Here is a 19,497-nt window from a genome sequence, read left to right as displayed (position 1 = left end):
TTCAAGGGAACATTCAGTGTCTTAAATCCAAGAATGCTATGTCCATACACAATGGTCAGTGTGTGAATATGGGCAATACAAAGATGCCAAATCAGCAGATTAGAATTTTTTCCATTCCATGTCATCAGGAGGATTTACGTCTACCTTCCTTTTCCCCACATCAGACCAGTTGGTGCTCAGAACAGTCCCTCCAGACTCCATCTGCAATATGGAAAAACATTTGTTTAGTTTGCTCAAGTTAGTTATAGCTAGTCATTTAAAATGATCCACTTTTTTTTTTTTATAGCAGATTAAATTTTGCAAGACTAGAGTCTGCAGGAAACAATGCACTAATGCAGATAACCTTGGAATTCTCCAGAACTTCTTAAACCCTTCCCTATATACTATGTGCAATTATGATTATATTAAATGAAGATGACTTGATCTAGACATAGGATGTGCACATGAGTTTTGTATCAATTTTTGCATATTCTGCACATAAGACTTTTGACATTAAAATTTAATAAAGCAAAATTTCTGTCATATGTCCACTTCTGATGTGATTAAGGCAAATAATTACTGGCACTGCTTCAATATACAGTAGCCTCTAACGGTCCAATCATAGACTCAGACTTTAAGGTCAGAAGAGACCATTATGATCATCTAGTCTGATCTCCTGCACAATGCAGGCCACAGAATCTCACCCACCCACTCCTGCAACAGACCCCTAACCTATGTCTGAGTTACTGAAGTCCTCAAATTGTGGTTTGAAGACCTCAAGCTGCAGAGAATCCTCCAGCAAGTGACCCGTGCCCCATGCTGCAGAGGAAGGCGAAAAACCTCTAGGGCCTCTGCCAATCTGCCCTGGAGGAAAATTCCTTCCCGACCCCAAATATGGCTATCAGTTAAACCCTGAGCATGCATTCTTGTGCACTCAAACTCCTATTTAAAAATTAGCAATTGACAGAAAAACGAGGAGGAGTCAGGTTCTCTCCTCTGGGGATCTTTCGACCAACCAGGAAGGAGCAAGTTGCTCCCACTGACATTAGTATAGGCTCAAACAAACAAATAAGCAAGGATGGAGAGCAATCTTTGTGCTCCAAGTCTAAGCTCACCACTCAGAATTAATATGGAGAAATGCAATTCTTCCATATGCCAGTACATAAAAATGCTATCATACCAACATCAGTGGATCATTTGTTCTCGTACTCAGTAGGGCCTGAGTTTTCAACTGCTAGAGATTTCATATATTTTTTATATGTGTTATATATATACACACACACACAAGTTCTTGTGCATTTATGCATTTTACCACAATTGCAGGTGCAGAGAGATGGCTAAATATTTATTTGCCTCCGATTACCGTATTTGCATATGCAAATTGCATGGCCCACAAAATTTGGCCTCAAGGTGTTTTTTTTTAGTTTTGGTTATTTACTTTATAGCATTCACAAATATGTAAGGATAGATTGAAGTCTTACGAAGGATTTGTTCATGGCACGTTTCACTTCATCTGTACCATCTGAATAGATTTGCTGAAAGAGTTTATTTAAAGCGGCGTCCCCCTCTAATTTTTCATTCTTTTCTTCTTCTTTGATCTCAACCACCAATTTATCCCAGTTCCTTGTATAATGAGAGGATGATGGATATAGGTGTTTGGAATCTGGAAATAACATTTGCAGTAAGTTAAATCGGCATTTTTGGCAACATTTACAGCATGAAATAATTAATCCCACCCAGAATTGAGCAAAAAGGACCACGGATCTGTAAGTACAGATCTTGTCAGACAAGCCTGATAGCTTTAAAATTCTGTCCAAAAAAGCAAACAAATGAAGGGAATTGCAGGAGGTGGATTTTTCTGGTGGATCATCTGATACAGCACAATATCCTATCTTTTAAAATTCAGTCTGATTGGGTTAAATAGGAGCCATGTTTAAGGATTAAAATTGGCTGAAGAACAAGAAAATGATGAACTGGCAATGTACCCAAGTGTCACAAGGTAAGTGTCAGAGCCGGTGTTATTCAAGATCTTAAAGGATCCAATCCAATGACCAGAAGTCATTGGGAGTTCTTCCATTCAATGGGTGTTGGATCACAGCTTTAATGATCCCTAGAAGACTAAATAATGGTCACATTAAAATATCATGCAATTCATACTAAAAATCAGTAGGCATTGCAAACATCAGGCAGAGCAGGCAAAAAAGGAACCTAGCAACACTGAAAACATGGGGAGAAATGAAGATCATCTTGAAAACTTAACTAAGCAAAATGAAGAGGGAGGGAGAAACCAGGAAAGCAGTAAAGCTGAAAAGCCCTATATGATATAAAACAGAGAAGTTGAGCTTGCACTGAATGTGACAGCAAAAAAAGTTAATGCAATTTGGGCTACATATGCAGAACCATCACAGGTACAACCATTGCTCTACAAATCTGAGACTGCAAACAGAATAATTCTTTTAGTTCTGGGTGCCTCAATAACAAAAATATGGAGGTCAATCAGAAGGAGGAATATGAACAAGACACCAGGATATATTAGGCAGCTATGGAGACTTATTTATAAGGAAACATTAATGAGCGCAATATATAGCTTGGCTAAGCAATGATGGGAGTGGAGGAGCGCAGAGCATACCAGACATGTACAGATGACAACTGTGAAAATGAAAAGGGAGAGGCATTTTAGATGGTACAAGGGGGTATAAGTAATGAGCTGAAATTAAAGGAAAATTAAGCCCAGTATCAGGAAAATCTTTTGATATATGTGAGTGCTATTAAACTAAAATTTTCTCCAAAAGATACAAGCCCCTCTCAATGCAACAAAGAAGAATACAACTTAACTAGGCAGCCCAATCAAACGATAAGCTCCCAGAGAAACCCAGATGACAAGCATGCATCCTGAATAATCCCCTCAGGTAGAAGAAAGCCTTGAGCAGAGTGAACAGCTGAATTCTTAGGGCTTACCTACCAATCAGAATCCATTCCCACTACACATGAAGTTCATGAAATTAAAGTATCAGAATTACACGTTTACATTTACTCTAGGTAAACCTATTACTACAATGTTTCACATGTATAAGATCTATGTAATTGGGTAGAACGTTAATAGGACAATATGTATATTTGCATTAAATGCTAAATGAGGTAAAAAACAAACCTGATGTGTATTGTTTTAGCTTAGGAGAATCTCCCTTCCCCTCCAGCTTCTCCCATCTTATAGCCTCTGGCTTCTTCATTTTTATCTCAATCTATACAACATACAAGATATATAAAAACCAAAATCTGTAATTCCAGATCACAATAAATAGTTTTGCAGATTAAAGTAGGCTAGGTTGCAGGACAGTCAGAGGTAGCAGATATTAATTTATGACTAAAAAATCTCAAATCTATGACATCCAGTTACACAAAAGTTAACCTACGCAAAATTTTATTACACTGATTCTCCTCCCTTTTTACTCCCTATTGTTTATTATTCACGCGAGTCTTGTTTCAAATTAAGATTGTAAACTCTTAGGGCAGGGACTGCATCTTTCTGCATGTCAATACAGTATCTAACACAATGAATCCCCATACTTAGAGCCTTTGAGCACTATAGCAATACAAGTTATACATAAGAACTAAATGCAACTTTTACATCAACAGGGCAGCAGAATCAGAATTCAGTAGCTTACCTCAAACTTCTCTCATATTTAAAGGTTTAGTAGTTGAAGCACAATACATAATTACAGACTATGCAATAGCCTGAAGCTATTAACAGTTTCCAGAAGACATTAAAAACTCTATAGTGTTAGCTGGTTTAGTGGATAAATAAAAACCTAGTCTTTAAGTCTGTTGGGGGAGAAAATGTCCGGTATTCATTCCAAATTTGGCAGTGAGCATAGACACACACGGTAAATACAATCTAAAAGAGCTCTCTAAACCGCCATATATTTATCGGCTGCACCCTCTAAGCCCTTTACTTTGAAACAGCCATATTCAGATGCCTTCTCATAGTTGTTAAACTTGTATTTTTGCTTTGCAACTTTGTAACTCAATAGCCAATGGGATAATCAAAACAGATACTGACTTCTGTAGCATTTAGGAAAACTGTATTTATATTTAAGACAAACTTTACCTCAAAACAGAATTATACTGTTCACTTACAAGTATACAGTTAGTACGATGCTATCGTACATTAAATTGTGTCTTATTAATTATTAAAAATTCCCTATTTTGTCTGATCAGAATACATAGTTTTACCTAAAGCCACTATAACCTGGGGATCCCTGCAGACCTAAGAACAAAGAGACCTTTGTAAAATGCTAGTCCCAGAGCTCCTAGCAACAAGCTGCTTAAACACCATCATGCTGATCAGATATTTGAACTTCTATTTCACCCATTCATCAAATCAGCTGCAATAAGCAATAATTTAAGATGGTTTTTAAAACAGGAAGTAAACTCACAGTCATTTGTTCAATGCCTAGGTTTCTGCTTTGAAGTCCAGCGTATTCAAAGCTGTATGTTGGGTTTTAAAATGCATGACACATTCATTTATCCCTGCATTTTCTTTGGGAGGGTTGTACATCATTCCCCTTTCCTACATGAGTTTACATAGAGATTTACTTTGTTTACCAACAACCTGGAAAAGTGAAACAAAACATGGAACTTTAGTGGTAAGTGATGAGAACGCCCCCAAAAGAGGCAAGGACGGATTTCAACAAATGTGTTTTAACATACTCTCAGGTCTAAGAAGATCAGCCCAAAGCAAAACAATGCTTCCTCCTCCACTGTATACTCTGATCTCAACTGCTGTTCATACGTGCAGAAACACATTGCCTCAACAGCTTATTACATCACCTCCTCCCACCAAGTCAATACTCAGAAAACTTAAACAGTTACTCACCTTTGTAACTACTGTTCAAGATGTTTTGCTCATATCGATTCCAATTAGGTGTGCACGTGCTGTGTGCATGATCATCAGAGAATTTTTACCCTAGCAACACCCGGTGGGTCTGCTGTGGAGCCCCCCTGGAGTGTTGCCTTAAAGGCGCTGGATATATACCCCTGCCGATCCAGCGCCCCCTCAGTTCCTTCTTGCCGGCTACTCCGACAAAGGGGAAGAAGGGTGGGTTTGGAATGGATATGAGCAACACATCTCGAAAAACAACAGTTACAAAGGTGAGTAACCATCTTTTCTTCTTCGAGTTCTTGCTTATATCGATTCCAATTAGGTGACTCCCAAGCCTTACCTAGATGGTGGGGTCAGAGAGAGACATTGCTGACTGCAGAACCGCTGAACCAAATCTGGCATCGTCTCTAGACTGCTGAACTAACGCGTAGTGAGCGGCAAAGGTATGTACTGATGACCAAACTGCAGCTCTAAGATCTTGTGAATCGGAACCTGGGCCAGGAAAGTGGCCAATGAGGCTTGAGCCCTTATGGAGTGGGCGGTAAGGCGTGGAGTCGGGACACTGGCCAAGTCGTAGCAAGCATGGATACAGGCCGTGATCCAAGAGGAGATGTGTTGTGAGGAGACCGGTAGGTCTCTCATTCGGTTGGCCACTGCAATGAAGAGCTGGATCGTTTTCCTAAACGGCTTCGTACACTTAATATAGAATGCGAGGGCCCTACGAACGTCCAGAGAGTGCATACGTTGATCCTGCCACGTAGCATGCGGCTTTGGATGAAAGATGGGGAGGAAAATGTCCTGGTTCACATGAAAAGCTGATACCACCTTGGGGAGAAAGGCACGTTGGGGGCGAAGCTGCACCTTGTCTTTATGAAAAACTGTATACGGCGGCTCCGACGTGAGGGCTCTGATTTCAGATATTCGTCTTACTGAAATGATGGCTACAAGGAAGGCTGTCTTCCAAGATAGGTAAAGGAGTGAGCAGGTGGCCATTGGCTCGAATGAGGGCCCCGTGAGCCTGGAAAGGACCAGGTTAAGGTCCCACACTGGAACTGGTTGTCGCACTTGTGGGTAGAGGCGATCTATATCCTTCAGAAATCTAACGACCATCGGGTTGGAGAAGACAGAGGAAGCACGTTCTCCTGGATGGAAAGCCAAGATGGCTACCAGGTGCACCCTGACAGATATTATCGCCAGGCCCTGCTGCTTTAGGGATAGGAGATACCTCTCATCCTAGACTATCGACACCTGCAACGGGGGGTGTCATGCTGCTTGCACCAACAGGAGAAACGCCTCCATTTAGCCAGGTATGTGGCTCGAGTGGAGGGTTTCCTGTTGCCTAAGAGAACCTGCTGCACCGACTGAGCAGAGTAACTCCGACGGAGTTAGCCATGCAGCATCCATGCTGTAAGGTGGAGTGATTGCAGGTCGGGGTGACAGTCATCTGTGGTCCTGTGAGATGAGGTTTGGCCACAGTGGGAGCGTGATGAGGCTCTACCAACAATTCCAGGAGCGTGTGTACCAGTGCTACCTGGCCATGCTGGGGTGACCAGAATCATGCATGCCTTGTCCCTGCGCAGCTTGAGTAGGACCCTGTGGACCAGGGGGAATGGAGGGAAGGCGTAGAACAGCTGGTCTTTCCATGGATGTAGGAAAGCATCTTAGCTCCCTTGGAACCCCCTCGATCGCTCCCATGGACAGGAGCATTAGGACATCCTATATAAGGAGTTGCTCGTGAGATGGGTTCCTGAAGAGGGACAGGGAGGGAGGGGAGAAAGAAAACTGGAGAGAATATCTCTTTTCCACCGTGAGAAGAACCCACCGGTCTGAAGTTATATGGGACCATGCATGGTGGAAACGGGAGAGACAATCTTGAAATGGAGGGGAAGGATCCTGGATGGTGACTGATATGCCATCCTCGGGCACACCTTCAAAAGTTTTGCTTAGGGAGGGCCTTGATTTTGACCAGGTTGGTGGCCGGTGGATTTCCTTCTACCACCTCGTCTGCGTCTTTTATAGAAGTCCTGCCTTGTTCAAGGGGGAGGGTAAAACCTTTGAGGCTGCAGCTTAAAAGGCTTGTGCTGGGTCACCGGGTGTGCACAGGGAGCCCTAGAATCTTTCAGGCTCTGTAATCTAGAGTCTGTCTTGTCTGAGAACAGGCCCTGCCCATCAAATGGCAGGTCCTGCAGGGTCTGTTGCAGCTCTGGTGGCAGGCTAGATACCTGCAACCAGGAGATGTGTCACATGGTTATGCCCGATGCCAGGGTCCTAGCCGCAGAGTCTGCTGCATCCAAGGAGGCCACCTTTTTGCCCTCCTCCACTAAGGCCCCCAAACTCGTCCCTGGACTCCCGCGGAATTAAGTCCTGAAATTTCCCCATGGAGTTCCACGAGTTATAGCAATATTGGCTCAGGAGCCCTTGTTGGTTTGCGAATCTGAGCTGAAAACCTCCCGCTGAATAAATTTTGCGCCCAAACAGCTCTAGACGCCTGGCATCTTTTGATTTGGGCGCTGGGGCCTGTTGACCATGCCGTTCCCCTGCTTTCACCAAGGATACCACTAGTGAACATGGCTGAGGGTGAGTATAAAGGTACTCATACTCCTTGGAGGGGACAAAGTATTTCCTCTCCACTCCTCTAGCCATCAGTGGGATAGAGGCAGGGGTCTGCCATACTGTCTTGGCGCTGGTCTCGATGGTGCGGATGATGGGCAACGCTACTCGGGACGAGGCCTCCGCCGAAAGGATGTCTACCACCGGGTCCTCCAACTCCACTACCTCCTCTGCTTGGAGGTCCATATTACATGCCACCCTACGTAAAAGGTCTTGGTGGGCACGAAGGTCTACTGCGGGAGGACTCGAGGCTGTTGTCCCCGCCACTGCCTCGTCTGGAGAAGATGATGAAGATGACACAGGGTCCAGGGGATCCTGTGGCGGATCGTGTAGCAAGGAATCCTGTTGCCCAGGATCCGCTACACCAGGGCCTGCCTGCATTGGGGTAGGTGCAGCTGCTTCCATACCCCCCAGAGGGGTACAACTTATGGTGGCTTTTGGTACCCGGGGTTCTGAATGGGCTGAGCGGGAGGCCCCTGACGGAACCCCTTGGGCTTGGTGGTATGCCTACGGTGCGAAGGACCATTATGCAGGATCCTGATTAAGGTCTTGGCCTTCGTCATGCCATTTACCCACATTACCTTTGCCCTAGCCTGAAGCAGGGTAGGCTGAGCACGAGGCACTCTCAGACTGCGATGACTGTGAGGTGGAGCACGAGGGCCAAGACAGCACAGAGCGCATGTGTGTCGACTCTCCGAGGCACGGTGAAGGCACGGTACTGGTCGCTGGAGAGCGGTGCCAGTGAGGCGTCGGGTGTGGTACCGGGATCGAGATCGACGTCTATGACAGACCCAGTACTGGGATCCAGACCTGGTTTGCGACGATGAATGTCTGCAGGAGCGGTGCCGGAATCGACTCCAGGAAGGTGATCGGCGGTGCGATCAGTGCTGGGAGCAAGGTCGGGAATCCGAACGGTACTGCGGCCCAGAGTTGTGCAGAAATGTGGACCAGCGCTGTGAGTATGACTGGCGCCGTGAGAGGGAATGGCATTGGAACTGTGAACGGCGCCTGGATTGGGACCAGTGCCACATCTCCACATTAGGAGATGGCGGACATGTTAGGGTAGGCTTTCCCCTAGACTGTATAACAGAAGTTGGAGGCGGTGCCGAAGCCTGTGCCAGTGCTGGCTCTGTGAGGGCAATAAGGTCTCTAGCTGTTGTGAATGTCTCCTGCGGCGACGGAAGCCGGGACTCAACCACGGTCCAGATCAGGAAGCCAGTGTGCACCGGACTCAATGGCTCCTCCCTCAGTGCCGGAATCAATGGTGCCGATATCGGCGCTTGTACCCTTGGTTGCTCTGATGCTGGACGCGACTCAGAGGTTAGCAAAGGAGGTGCCGGCACCTGTTGCTGCAGAACAGTCACCTCCGGCTTGCACAAACTCTTCTGTCCTGGAGACAGGGAACGGCGCCGAGTCACTTGCACTGGACGCGGTGCTGCAGAGGTCTAGTGCCGCGGCCTCTATCCGGGTCTCCCCGCGGTGCTGTACCTAAAGCCGCCGCCAGGGCACTGTGCACTGACGCGCTCAGTGCCGGAACTTGGCGTGCCCGATAGGGGATCCGGGCTAAGGGCCGTCTCCATAAGGAGCTGCTTGAGCCTAAAGTCCCGCTCTTTTTTGGTTCTAGGTCTGAACGCCTTACAGATCTTACACTTCTTGGTCTGGTGGAACTCCCTGAGACACTTCAGGCAAGAGTCGTTGGGGGGCCTCCCGTTGGCATAGGCTTTGAGCAGGTTGAACACGGCTTAAAACCCGGAGCCTTGGGCATGAGCCCTGGCGGCAGGCACGGAGGAAGGGGGAGAACCCCTTCCAACCTGCTCAACTTAACTACAAGCCTAACTTTATAACTATAACACTATTTACACTATACTAACTAACTATGTAACTATAACAACTAGAACAACTCTCTAAAACCGGGAAGCAAAAGCTAGGGAGAGTGGAGGAGAGCTATGCCGCGCTCCACAGTTCCAAGAACCTTCATGGGCGGTAAGAGGGAATTTAGGGGGCGCTGGGTTGGCAGGGGTATATATTCAACGCCATTAAGGCGCCACTCCAGGGGGCTCCACAGCCGACCCACCAGGTGTTGCTAGGGTAAAAATTATCCAATGATCGTGCACGCAGCGTGCGCACACCTAATTGGAATCGATATGAGCAAGCACTCGAAGAAGAATGAAACAATTTAGAAATGTTATTTAGTAAGTAACATTAGTCTTAGTAATCAAACAAGGGTATTTTTAACTTAGCTGGTGTCACTCCTGATCAGAACAAACTGAACAATGCCGGTGGCCTTGCGGTTCCTGCTTCTGCACCACCTTACACAGAAACCACTCTTCAGTTTTGAAGAGACGGAAGAGAGAAAGGAGCACGCCACAGAAGAACTAGAAGTCTCTGAAGCACTTAGGTGAATCATCATCTCTTTTTAAGCATTACAGGCCCTAGTAAAGAATTCTGGTACATCTGTCACAACTGATTTCTGTTTTCTGAAAAGGGAGGAGGAGAACTAAACTTTGATTCTAGAAGCCTGGTGTTGTGTGTGGTGCCCAAGAGTAGTACAAACTAATATTCCACATAAATCTTAAACAGTAGCACCACATTTTGTATTGTATCCCTCCAACATAAAACTAGTATTAGATATGCTTTTTTAAAAATTATTATTTTACAATATGCACTGACTGGATGGTATATGTAACAGCTAGGTATTAAGCAATAAATGCATGGAAAGTAACAATTTTTTTTCCCTGATCAACATGCTGGATCCTGTGCTAAATGAAACATTTAGCTGGATTCTGTAGTCCCAAACTGTTTTCCCCCTTTAACATAAAACTACATTTGCTCTCTGCTGGCCCAATTACTTACATGATTCAAATCCTTTTGAACTTGAATGCACTGTTCATTTGTTCTGCTCCAAATTTAGAAACTACACATTGAGGATGTTTCCCAGACCCATGTCCAAATACCTGAGGGGTCTGAATGAAGGTCCCCTACTTCCTCCTTCCACAAAATATTGACCACTGGTATAGTCTATAAAACTTTCCAAACAAGTTTTATGGCAATCTTTACCTTCTGCTCTTAGAAAGTCTTTTCCTCCCCAGCATCTACGTGTATTTTACATCTTCCATGCCTCTAAATTAGGATTACCAAAGAGTCTGAGGAGGTTACAAATCAGAACTAAATCACTAAGTGTTTTACAACATATCAACAGATTCTCTTTAATAGCTAAGAGTATCTCAGTTACAGGACTAAGAATAGTCAGTCACCCTTCCAGCTGCTTAACCTGTCATTCACGAAGAGAAGTCTGTACTTGAGTCTAACCTGAGTGTGAAAAAACAATGGTGAAATTAATGGGGGAAGTGTCAAATTAAAAAAAGTTATGGGGGAAATGGAGGAACCGGGGGATGTCCGGGAATGTCCATGATCTATGCCAATATGACTAGCCTTCAGTAAAAGTCTACAATAGTTCTAAGTAAGATTTGGAAAGCAGATAAGAGAAGTGTCACTAAAAACAGAATCATCACACTTGTCAGTTTTCAGACATTAACACTCACTAATCTATAGTTTTGTGATTAGTTTTAAGATAATTGCACGGTATGTAGAGCTCCATGTAAGCCATGGAGAGATAAAAAGGCTTCTATGCTGCCAGGTGCAGCAAGTCACACCACCTCAAAAGAAAGGCTCAAATGTCAATTAATAAATTTGTAGTGCTCCTTACCTTCTAAGCTTTCATAATACTGGATTGGGTAAAGTGAGCAAAAATTTTTCCCTCTAGTGATATTAGAACAGACTAAACCTGTCGTTCAACTCCCTGCTTCTTCAGCTGTGCAGAACTTGATTACATCATTTTACATCCTTCCCTTTTCCATTACACCCCCTTGCACAGCCTGTGAAAAGACAGTGGCCCTTCCTCTCACACTACAAATAATGGCTCTCCATCCACCTTTGTCTGTGCACTAAGCATTTCACCTTGATGGTTGCAGACACCTCTGATATGAATGGGAACTGGAGGGTGGGTGAGATAAGAAACCTATTTAACTGAACCCTTCATGTCTTCATCTTTCTTTATATTTCAGATTCCCTGCCACAGTCTGTCAATGTTGGTTTGTGCTTTAATTTACTGAGGCTAAGTCTACACATAAAATGTTGTAGGGGCACAGAAGAAAAAGCCTTCCCATCAATGAAGTAAATCCACCTCCCTGAGAGGTGGTAGCTAGGTTGACAGAAGAATTCCTACCACTATCTAGATGCAGATTTAGGTTAGCTTAACTATGTCGCTCAGGGGTGTGGATTTTTCACACCTCTGAATGACATAACTGGGTCAATCTAATTTTCTAGTGTAGAAAATAAGATCACCTTGAGCTCTTCAAGTCTTCCTTTACTTGTCAAGTGTTATGCATGACTATGCCACTATACAACTGATATTGTATAACACCATTCCATTAACTCACGTTAGCCTGCGGCCTATTTGTTTGCCTCGACAGTCCGGCAGATTTAGATCCATATCAATTTTTTGTTGTTGGCCTTTAGAGTTTAACTTTTGTTCTTATTCTTGAGACCTGATTCAGCCCGTAACAGAATAAGTGCCTAATGTATGGCTAATCACCACTACTATTAGTACAACCTAAGTATTGTACTTTTGCCTATTTAGTTCCATTGCATAGAATAACCCAATTAGATACTTGTACACTAGGCCATTAATTTGAGCTAAAGCTTTACTTCTAACAATTGTTATGTTTACACTCAAAAGTAGGATACCTTTTAAATTAGGTACATACACTTTCTCCTAATTATTTTTTAAACCGAAGTGCTTTCCCTTTCCAGCATCGACATCATGGATTCCTTCTGAAGGTCTTTCCTGCCGATCACTGTACTCTCCCCATGCTTCAGGAAAATGCAAATCAAGCTTTACTGTTTGACGCTCCACTGATACCGGTATTTGTTTGCAATATTTTTGCTAGTTCTTATTACACGTCCCTCTGCTGCAAATGGCCCTGAACCGGAGTCTTATTATATGACAATTATCCCTGAAAGGTGATTTACAAAACAATTCCTAACATATAACATGCAGCCTTCTTAATCTTTAAATCATTTCAATAACAGCAGCTGCAAACATCTGAGCGAGAGTAGTGATAACAGGGTTAGACCTCGACTTAGTCTCCTTCAGTTGGAGTAACTCATTAGCTAAAGCAGCAGGCAGGAACAGAAAGGAGGGACGCATGCACACTACAGTATCACCATACAACCCCACTTTCTAAAAATAGAAACCTATGAACTTGGGAAAATTTCTTGAGAGCTTGATCTGATAAACACTGTTGTGAGCACCACATCACTATTTATATAAATAGGATTTAAATGTGTTTAAAATGAGCATCTTTTAAATTAATGCCGCTGACGGACATATTACAGACAAGAGTCTTCGTTTCTGACAAACACAATGTCATTCTGGATTTTCACTATTTGGACAAAGATGAAGACATTTCACAATTTATTTTCATAGATTACAAGGCCAAAAGGGATCACTGTGATCATATAGTCTAACCTCCTGCATAACACAGCCAGACCTTCCCCCAAATAATTCCTAAATCCTATCTTTTAGATAAGCACCCAATCTTGATACAGTAACTCCTCACTTAAAGTCATCCCGGTTAATGTTGTTACGTTGCTGATCAATTAGAGAACATGCTCGTTTAAAGCTGCACAATGCTCTCTTATAATGTTGTTTGGCAGCCACCTGCTTTGTCCATTGCTTGCAGAAAGAGCAGCCCTTTGGAGCTAGCTGATGGGGTCTTGGAATCAGGGTGGATCGGCAGCTCCCCTATCAGCTCCCCTAAATTTCCATCCAGCAGGCTATCAATTGCCAGGCAGTTCAGCTGTCCCTCCTCTCACTGCTGTGTGCTGCTCTTGCCCTCTGCCTTGGAGCTGCTCCCAGGAGCCTCCTGCTTGCTGTCCGGGGGTGGGGGGGGAAGGGATAGTGTCAGGGTGTTCCCCTCCCTGCCCCCTGCTCCTTTACCCCATCTCCACAGAGTGTGTGTGTGTGTGTGGTGGGGGAGGAGACAGGGAGACACATGACAGGGCTCAAGATAGATGGAGCTTGCCGGCAGCAGCTGCTGTCTCAACTTGCTGATCTACTTTAAAAGGCAATATACTTAGAGTGGGGTCAGCATACTTAAAGGGGCAATGAGCATCTCTCTCACACACACAAGGTGTGTGTCTCGGTCTCTCTCTGCCATGCTGTCTCCCCTCCCTCCATTCATTATGCCTTGTAGAGTGTGAGGCTACATTAACAATAGGTTAACCCTTGAGGGCTCAGCCAAGTGCTAGTTCATCATTTAGCAGTAAGGCATTCCCTGGGAAATATCCCACCCTGTGATTTCACCACCTCAACCAAGTTTCGCAATCGTCATTGCTGTGTACAGTATTAAATTGTTTATTTAAAACTTAACACTGTGTATATTATATAAAAAATATAGTCTTTTGTCAGGCTTTCCCTGGAACCTAATTCCCCCCCAACACACACATTAATTCTTATGGGTAAATTGGATTCACTTAACATCATTTCGCTTAAAGTAGCATTTTTCAAGAAAATAACTACAACGTTAAGCGTGGACTTACTGTATAAATATGGTCAGTGATGGAGACTCCACCACAACCCTTAGTAAATTGTTCCAATATGTAATTATCCTCACTGTCAAAAATTTACACCATATTTCTAGTCTGAATTTGTCTAGCTTCAACTTCCAGCCACTGGATCATGTTATATTTTTCTCTGCTAGACTAAGGAGCCCATTATTAGACATTTGTTCCCAATGTAGATACTTGTGGACTGTAAGCAAGTCACCCTTAAACCATCTTTGTTAAGCTAAATAGACTGACTTCCTTCAGCCCAGCACTATAAAGGCATATTTACTAATTCTTCAATCATTCTCATGACTCTTCTCTGATCCTTCTCCAATTTATCAATATCATTCTTGAACCATGGGCATCAGAACTGCACACAGTATTCCAGAAGCGGTCACATCAGTGTCAAATTCAGAGGTAAAATAACCTCTCTACTCCTCCTCTAGATTCCCGTTTATGCATCACATGATTGCATCAGCATCACATTGGGAGCTCATGTTCACCTCATTAGCCACAACGACCCCCAAATATTTTTCAGAGTTACAGGTTCCAAAAACAGAGTCCTCCATCCTCTGTGTATAGCTTACATTCTGTTCCTAGATGTATACCTTTACATTTAGCCGTATTAAAATACATAGTTTGCTTGCATCCAGTTTGCCAAATGAATCAGATCACACTGAACCCATGACCCGTCCTTCGTTATTTACCACTCCCCCAACGTGTGTGTCACATACAAATGTTATCCAGGATGATTTTATGCTTTCTTACAGGTCACTGATAAAAATGTTAAAGAGCAACGGGTCAAAAACAGATCCATGTAGGACCCTACTGGAAATAAACTTACTTGCCAGGTATTTTCTGATGTCCCATTTATAGCTGATAAAATTTATGTTTGTGCACTCTCATACCAACTTCTGCAGTTAAGTTCTAATTTTGTGTTTGCAACAGAGGATGTTATGGATCTTACTTTATCATTAGAATAAATATTAATATTTAGATAATGTTTAATTAACTAGTTTCCCATTTTGCTTAAAAGTTAGATACTTGAGATACAAGTATTTTGTATCTCAAGTTTTGTTACAGTAGGACTGCAATATATTAAAGATCAATTTATGTTTGTTTCAACACCTATTCATAAGTTAAGAGCACAGGAGAAACTTCTTGACAGGTTAACTTTAAGTCCTGATTACAGTACAACTAAACCAATTTGTAGCCCATTAGCAATATGAATAGCTATCATTTAGGTCCCCTACCATGGTTATTCCTTGGTTAATAAGTGCAGCAGCTAATGACAGATTACTGTCCATAGTCACAGCATGAGATTTATGGGTCAGATTCAAGTGCAGTGAAGGGAGGGAAAGAGAATAAATCAGGAGTTTAAAAACAGAGAAAGTGGAATTTCAAGAAATGTTTAACCTATACTAGAAATATGCACAGTTCTGTAGGCCAAGGTCACCCCAAACAGCAGGGACTTTCCCCAAACTCTGTGTGCCACCCTCCCACCTCCCTCTCTTTCAGGGATTCTCTACAAACCCACTCACCTCCATTCCAGGGGCTCTGTGTTCTCCCACCCCCAAGGCCCTTCCGCCTGATTTGCCCCTCCCCTCTACGTCTGAGAGAAGTTTCAATCAGGGTGTCAATATTTTAAACTCTATTGGGACAATGGGCAGAGCCAAGATGGAGTGTTATGCTGGCATTTATTAGTGGATACCACCTTTATTCTACAGACAATAAGAAAGCTGATTGAAGCTAATGGTCTTCTAACCAGATGCCAGGGATGCCAAGAGTACTATTTTTCACAAAAATCAACAGCGTTTTTCCTATTGGTATCTGTAACATTCCCTAAATTTGGAAATAGATTAGATGGCCATCCAAAAGTTATGTTACAGACAGATACCATCAAGTTGAGTTTAAAGTTCGGCTAAAAATTCAGTTAACAACATCCTTAGAAGTAAAACCCCCTTTAAAGGTCCTTTTTAAGGCAAAAAGGCTTCACCTGGAACTCCTAACTGAAATCTAGAAGCTCTAGGTCCTAGTCTAGGCTGAACTAACCTACATTAAGTTTCTCAAAGAGGGATAGGCCCTCTGGACGGGAGTAAGCACTATAGCTAGAACACATTTCTGAGCTAAGCTGAACTCCCAGGCTGAAGCTAACTTCCATGCTACACCAAACTTCCAACCAGAGTGAGCTTCTAGGCTATGCCACATTCCCAACTAACATATATTTCTGAGTGATGCTAAACCCCTAAACTGGAAAGCTCATTACAGCTGGAGCAGGCTTCTGATTAGCCTGAGCTCCCACAGGAATGAGCTCCTTCCTAACAAGTTCTGACCAATCAACTCAGTACACCTCACTGAAAATGAAGACAGCCAAAAGCTGCATCTTCCAGTACCATAAAAAAAAATCACATATTACCAGAAAGTTTACAATATAAATTAGGACTGTCAAACAATAAAAAAATTAACTGCAATTAATCACACTGTTAATTAATAGAATACCATTTATTTAAATATTTTTGATGTTTTCTACATTTTCAAATATATTGATTTCAATTACAACAGAATACATGTGTACATTGCTCACTTCATATTTATTTATTACAAATATTTGCACTGTAAAAACCAAAAGAAACAGTATTTTCAATTCACCTAATACAAGTACTGTAGTGCAAAAGCTGAACTTACAAATGTTGAATCATATACAAAAAATAACTGCATTCAAAAATAAAACAATGTAAAACTTTAGAGCCTACAATTCCACTCAGTCCTACTTCAGGCAATCACTCACACAAACAAGTTTGCAGGAGATAACGCTGCCCGTTTCTTGTTTACCATGTCATCTGAAAGTGAGAAAAGGCTTTCGCATGGCCTTTTGTACTCAGCGTCTCAAGATATTTACGTGCCAGATGTGCTAAAGATTCATATGTCCCTTCATGCTTCAACCACCATTCGAGAGGAAATGCATCCATGCTGATGGCAGGTTCTGCTCAATAATGATCCAAAGCAGAGCGGACCGATGCATTTTCATTTTTGTCATCTGAGTCAGATGCCATCAGCAGAAGGTTGATTTTCTTTTTCGGTAGTTTGGGTTCTGTAGTTTCCGCATCTGAGTGTTACTCTTTTAAGACTTCTGAAAGCATGCTCCACACCTCGTCCGTCTCAGATTTTGTCAAATCTGTAGTGACAATGTTCGTAAATCAAACAATATGTGCTGGGTCATTAACCGAGACTGTTACAACATAAAATTTATGTCAGAATGCGGCTAAAACAGAGCAGGAGATATACAATTATCTCCCAAGAAATTCAGTCGCTACTTTAATTAATGCATTTTTTTTTAAAATGAGCATCATCATTATGGAAGCATGTCCTCTGGAATGGTGGCCGAAGGATGAAGGGGCATATGAATGTTTAGCATATCTGGCACATGAATACCTTGCAACTCCAGCTACAAAAGCGCCATGCGAATGCCTGTTCTCACTTTCAGGTGACACTGAAAATAAGAAACGGGCAGCAGTATCTCCCGCAAATGTAAAGAAACTTGTTTGTCTTAGCATTGCTGAACAAGAAGCAGGACTGAGAGGACCTGTAGGCTCTAAAGTTTTACATTGTTATATAACTGAACTCTAAAACAAAACAAAATCTACATCTGTAAGCTGCACTTTCACAATAAAGAGATTGCACTACAGTACTTGTCTGAGGTGAATTGAAAAATACTATTTCTTTTGTTAATCATTTTTACAGAGCAAATATTGTAACAAAAATTAATATAAAATGAGCACTGTACACATATTGTGTTGTAATTGAAATCAAAATAGTTCAAAATGTAGAAAAACCATCCACAAATATTTAATAAATTTCAACTGGTATTCTACTGTTTAACAGTGCAATTAAATCTGCGATTAATCGTGATTAATTTTTCTAAGTCAATCGTGTGAGTTAACTGTGATTAATCGACAGCACTAATCTAAATCTTTATTTCATTAGAAGGAAGCAGAAACCAACTGTGCAATTAGGTTCCACGTTCCTCTCTTTTGGGACTCATTTAGGAATTAATACATACATTTGACACTTTCACAAACCTTTCACCTGGGCCTCCACAATCTCGATTCTCAGCTCCCTTGCCATTACTGGCAGTTTAAGGTAGCCCATAGTTATCCCCCTGTAATCAGGCTAAAAGCTGTTTTTCTGAGTAAACAGGATCACCTGACCACGTCTGTATACCCGGGTTGTCCTGTGCTCCTTCTCATCTTTTGAAGGCCATCCAGAGCACAATGCCCTACATGCTACTACAGTAGACACTTGTTAGTAGCAACATATTGGTGCCCTTTTGCTATGTTGCTTCTGTGCAGCTGTTGCTGTGATGGAGAGTGTCATCTGACCAAAGGTAGCCTGCTTATTTTGATAAAGTAAAAACAACGACAGTACATGCTAACAATCTATAGTTGTAACAATGCAATGTATGTTTATTATTCCTACAGTAGTACATTAGTATACATACTGTACATTTTAAACGTGCTCTGTTCTGCATTTGTAGCCTGTCACCATATTGTATCAAGACAGCGGTGGTAACTGATTTAACGATAAAAATATCAAGTTTTATTTTTACGTTTTAAGAATAATAAAACCTCAAGCATGACAAACACAACCTTTTGATCTTACTTGAAAACATTTTTAGCTTGCATTTAACTGTAATACAGTATGTACAAAGTAAGTCACCCTGGGCAAGGTGTCTACTAAGCAAATAGTGTAATAACCTAAATTAAAGTATTATTCCACATCAATGTATTCTATTCATATAGTAAGTATCAACTGTTTGATTTTTGGCTAGGGAAAAGCCCTGTCATCAACCAAGTGCCTTTTGCTGGTTCCATAGAATTCCATTCAGATTCGTTAGAGTTGTAAACTGCTGACAGTCATCACTTCCCTGCTACGTTTTGAATCAATTGCTGATTGATGTTGACAGCATGCCAAAACTCCCAAATGTTCTAAGGCTAGGGCCTAGCAGCTGCAGTACACACTGCACTCGGAACCACCAGGAGAATAAACTCAGCCTGGCTGCTGCCAAAACCGACATAACAGCAGGATGAAGGAAGAGAGTAAGCATGCACGAAGCTAGCCTCTTGTCCAAAACATGGGGACTTGCACATGGCCTCAGTGCCTCCCCATCCTCCCCATCAGCGAGCACCACTTGGGGCAAGCGTACTCCTCTTCTGGAGGCAGAAGAGAATCCTTGAAAATGAAAGCAGTAAGAACCAGGAGAAAAATGAATTCTAGAAACACTTCTGCTGACACGTTCATTCTGTACCCTTCACAGCTATTAAGCAAAGTCTTATATCCCACAGAGGTTAAGCTCCAAATACAACCCAGCTCTGATATGGCATACCCAAATCCCATACACTTAGCCACACTGCCTCCGT

The 19,497-nt window shown here is 42.6% G+C and overlaps 1 protein-coding gene across 3 annotated transcripts in view; it reads right to left on the bottom strand.

Annotated features, from left to right (window-relative positions):
* The window catches only part of SUGT1 (SGT1 homolog, MIS12 kinetochore complex assembly cochaperone), a 53,048-nt gene continuing 33,551 nt past the window's right edge, over window positions 1-19,497 (bottom strand). For 2 of the 3 annotated variants that reach the window (XM_039530428.1, XM_039530437.1), the window contains 3 exons: window positions 3,131-3,221; window positions 1,461-1,642; window positions 1-201 (listed from right to left, as the gene is read on the bottom strand). In XM_039530428.1, coding sequence (XP_039386362.1) covers window positions 100-201; window positions 1,461-1,642; window positions 3,131-3,221 — 375 coding nt within the window. In that variant the 3' untranslated portion in view covers window positions 1-99. Of the gene's footprint in view, window positions 202-1,460; window positions 1,643-3,130; window positions 3,222-4,415; window positions 4,592-19,497 lie in introns of those variants that run through there. The other variant, XR_005596219.1, reaches the window with a different exon arrangement.

This window comes from Mauremys reevesii, linkage group 1 (genome assembly GCF_016161935.1).
Source record: "Mauremys reevesii isolate NIE-2019 linkage group 1, ASM1616193v1, whole genome shotgun sequence".
NCBI lineage: Eukaryota > Metazoa > Chordata > Testudines > Geoemydidae > Mauremys > Mauremys reevesii.
This window is presented reverse-complemented; position numbering and strand designations above follow the sequence as displayed.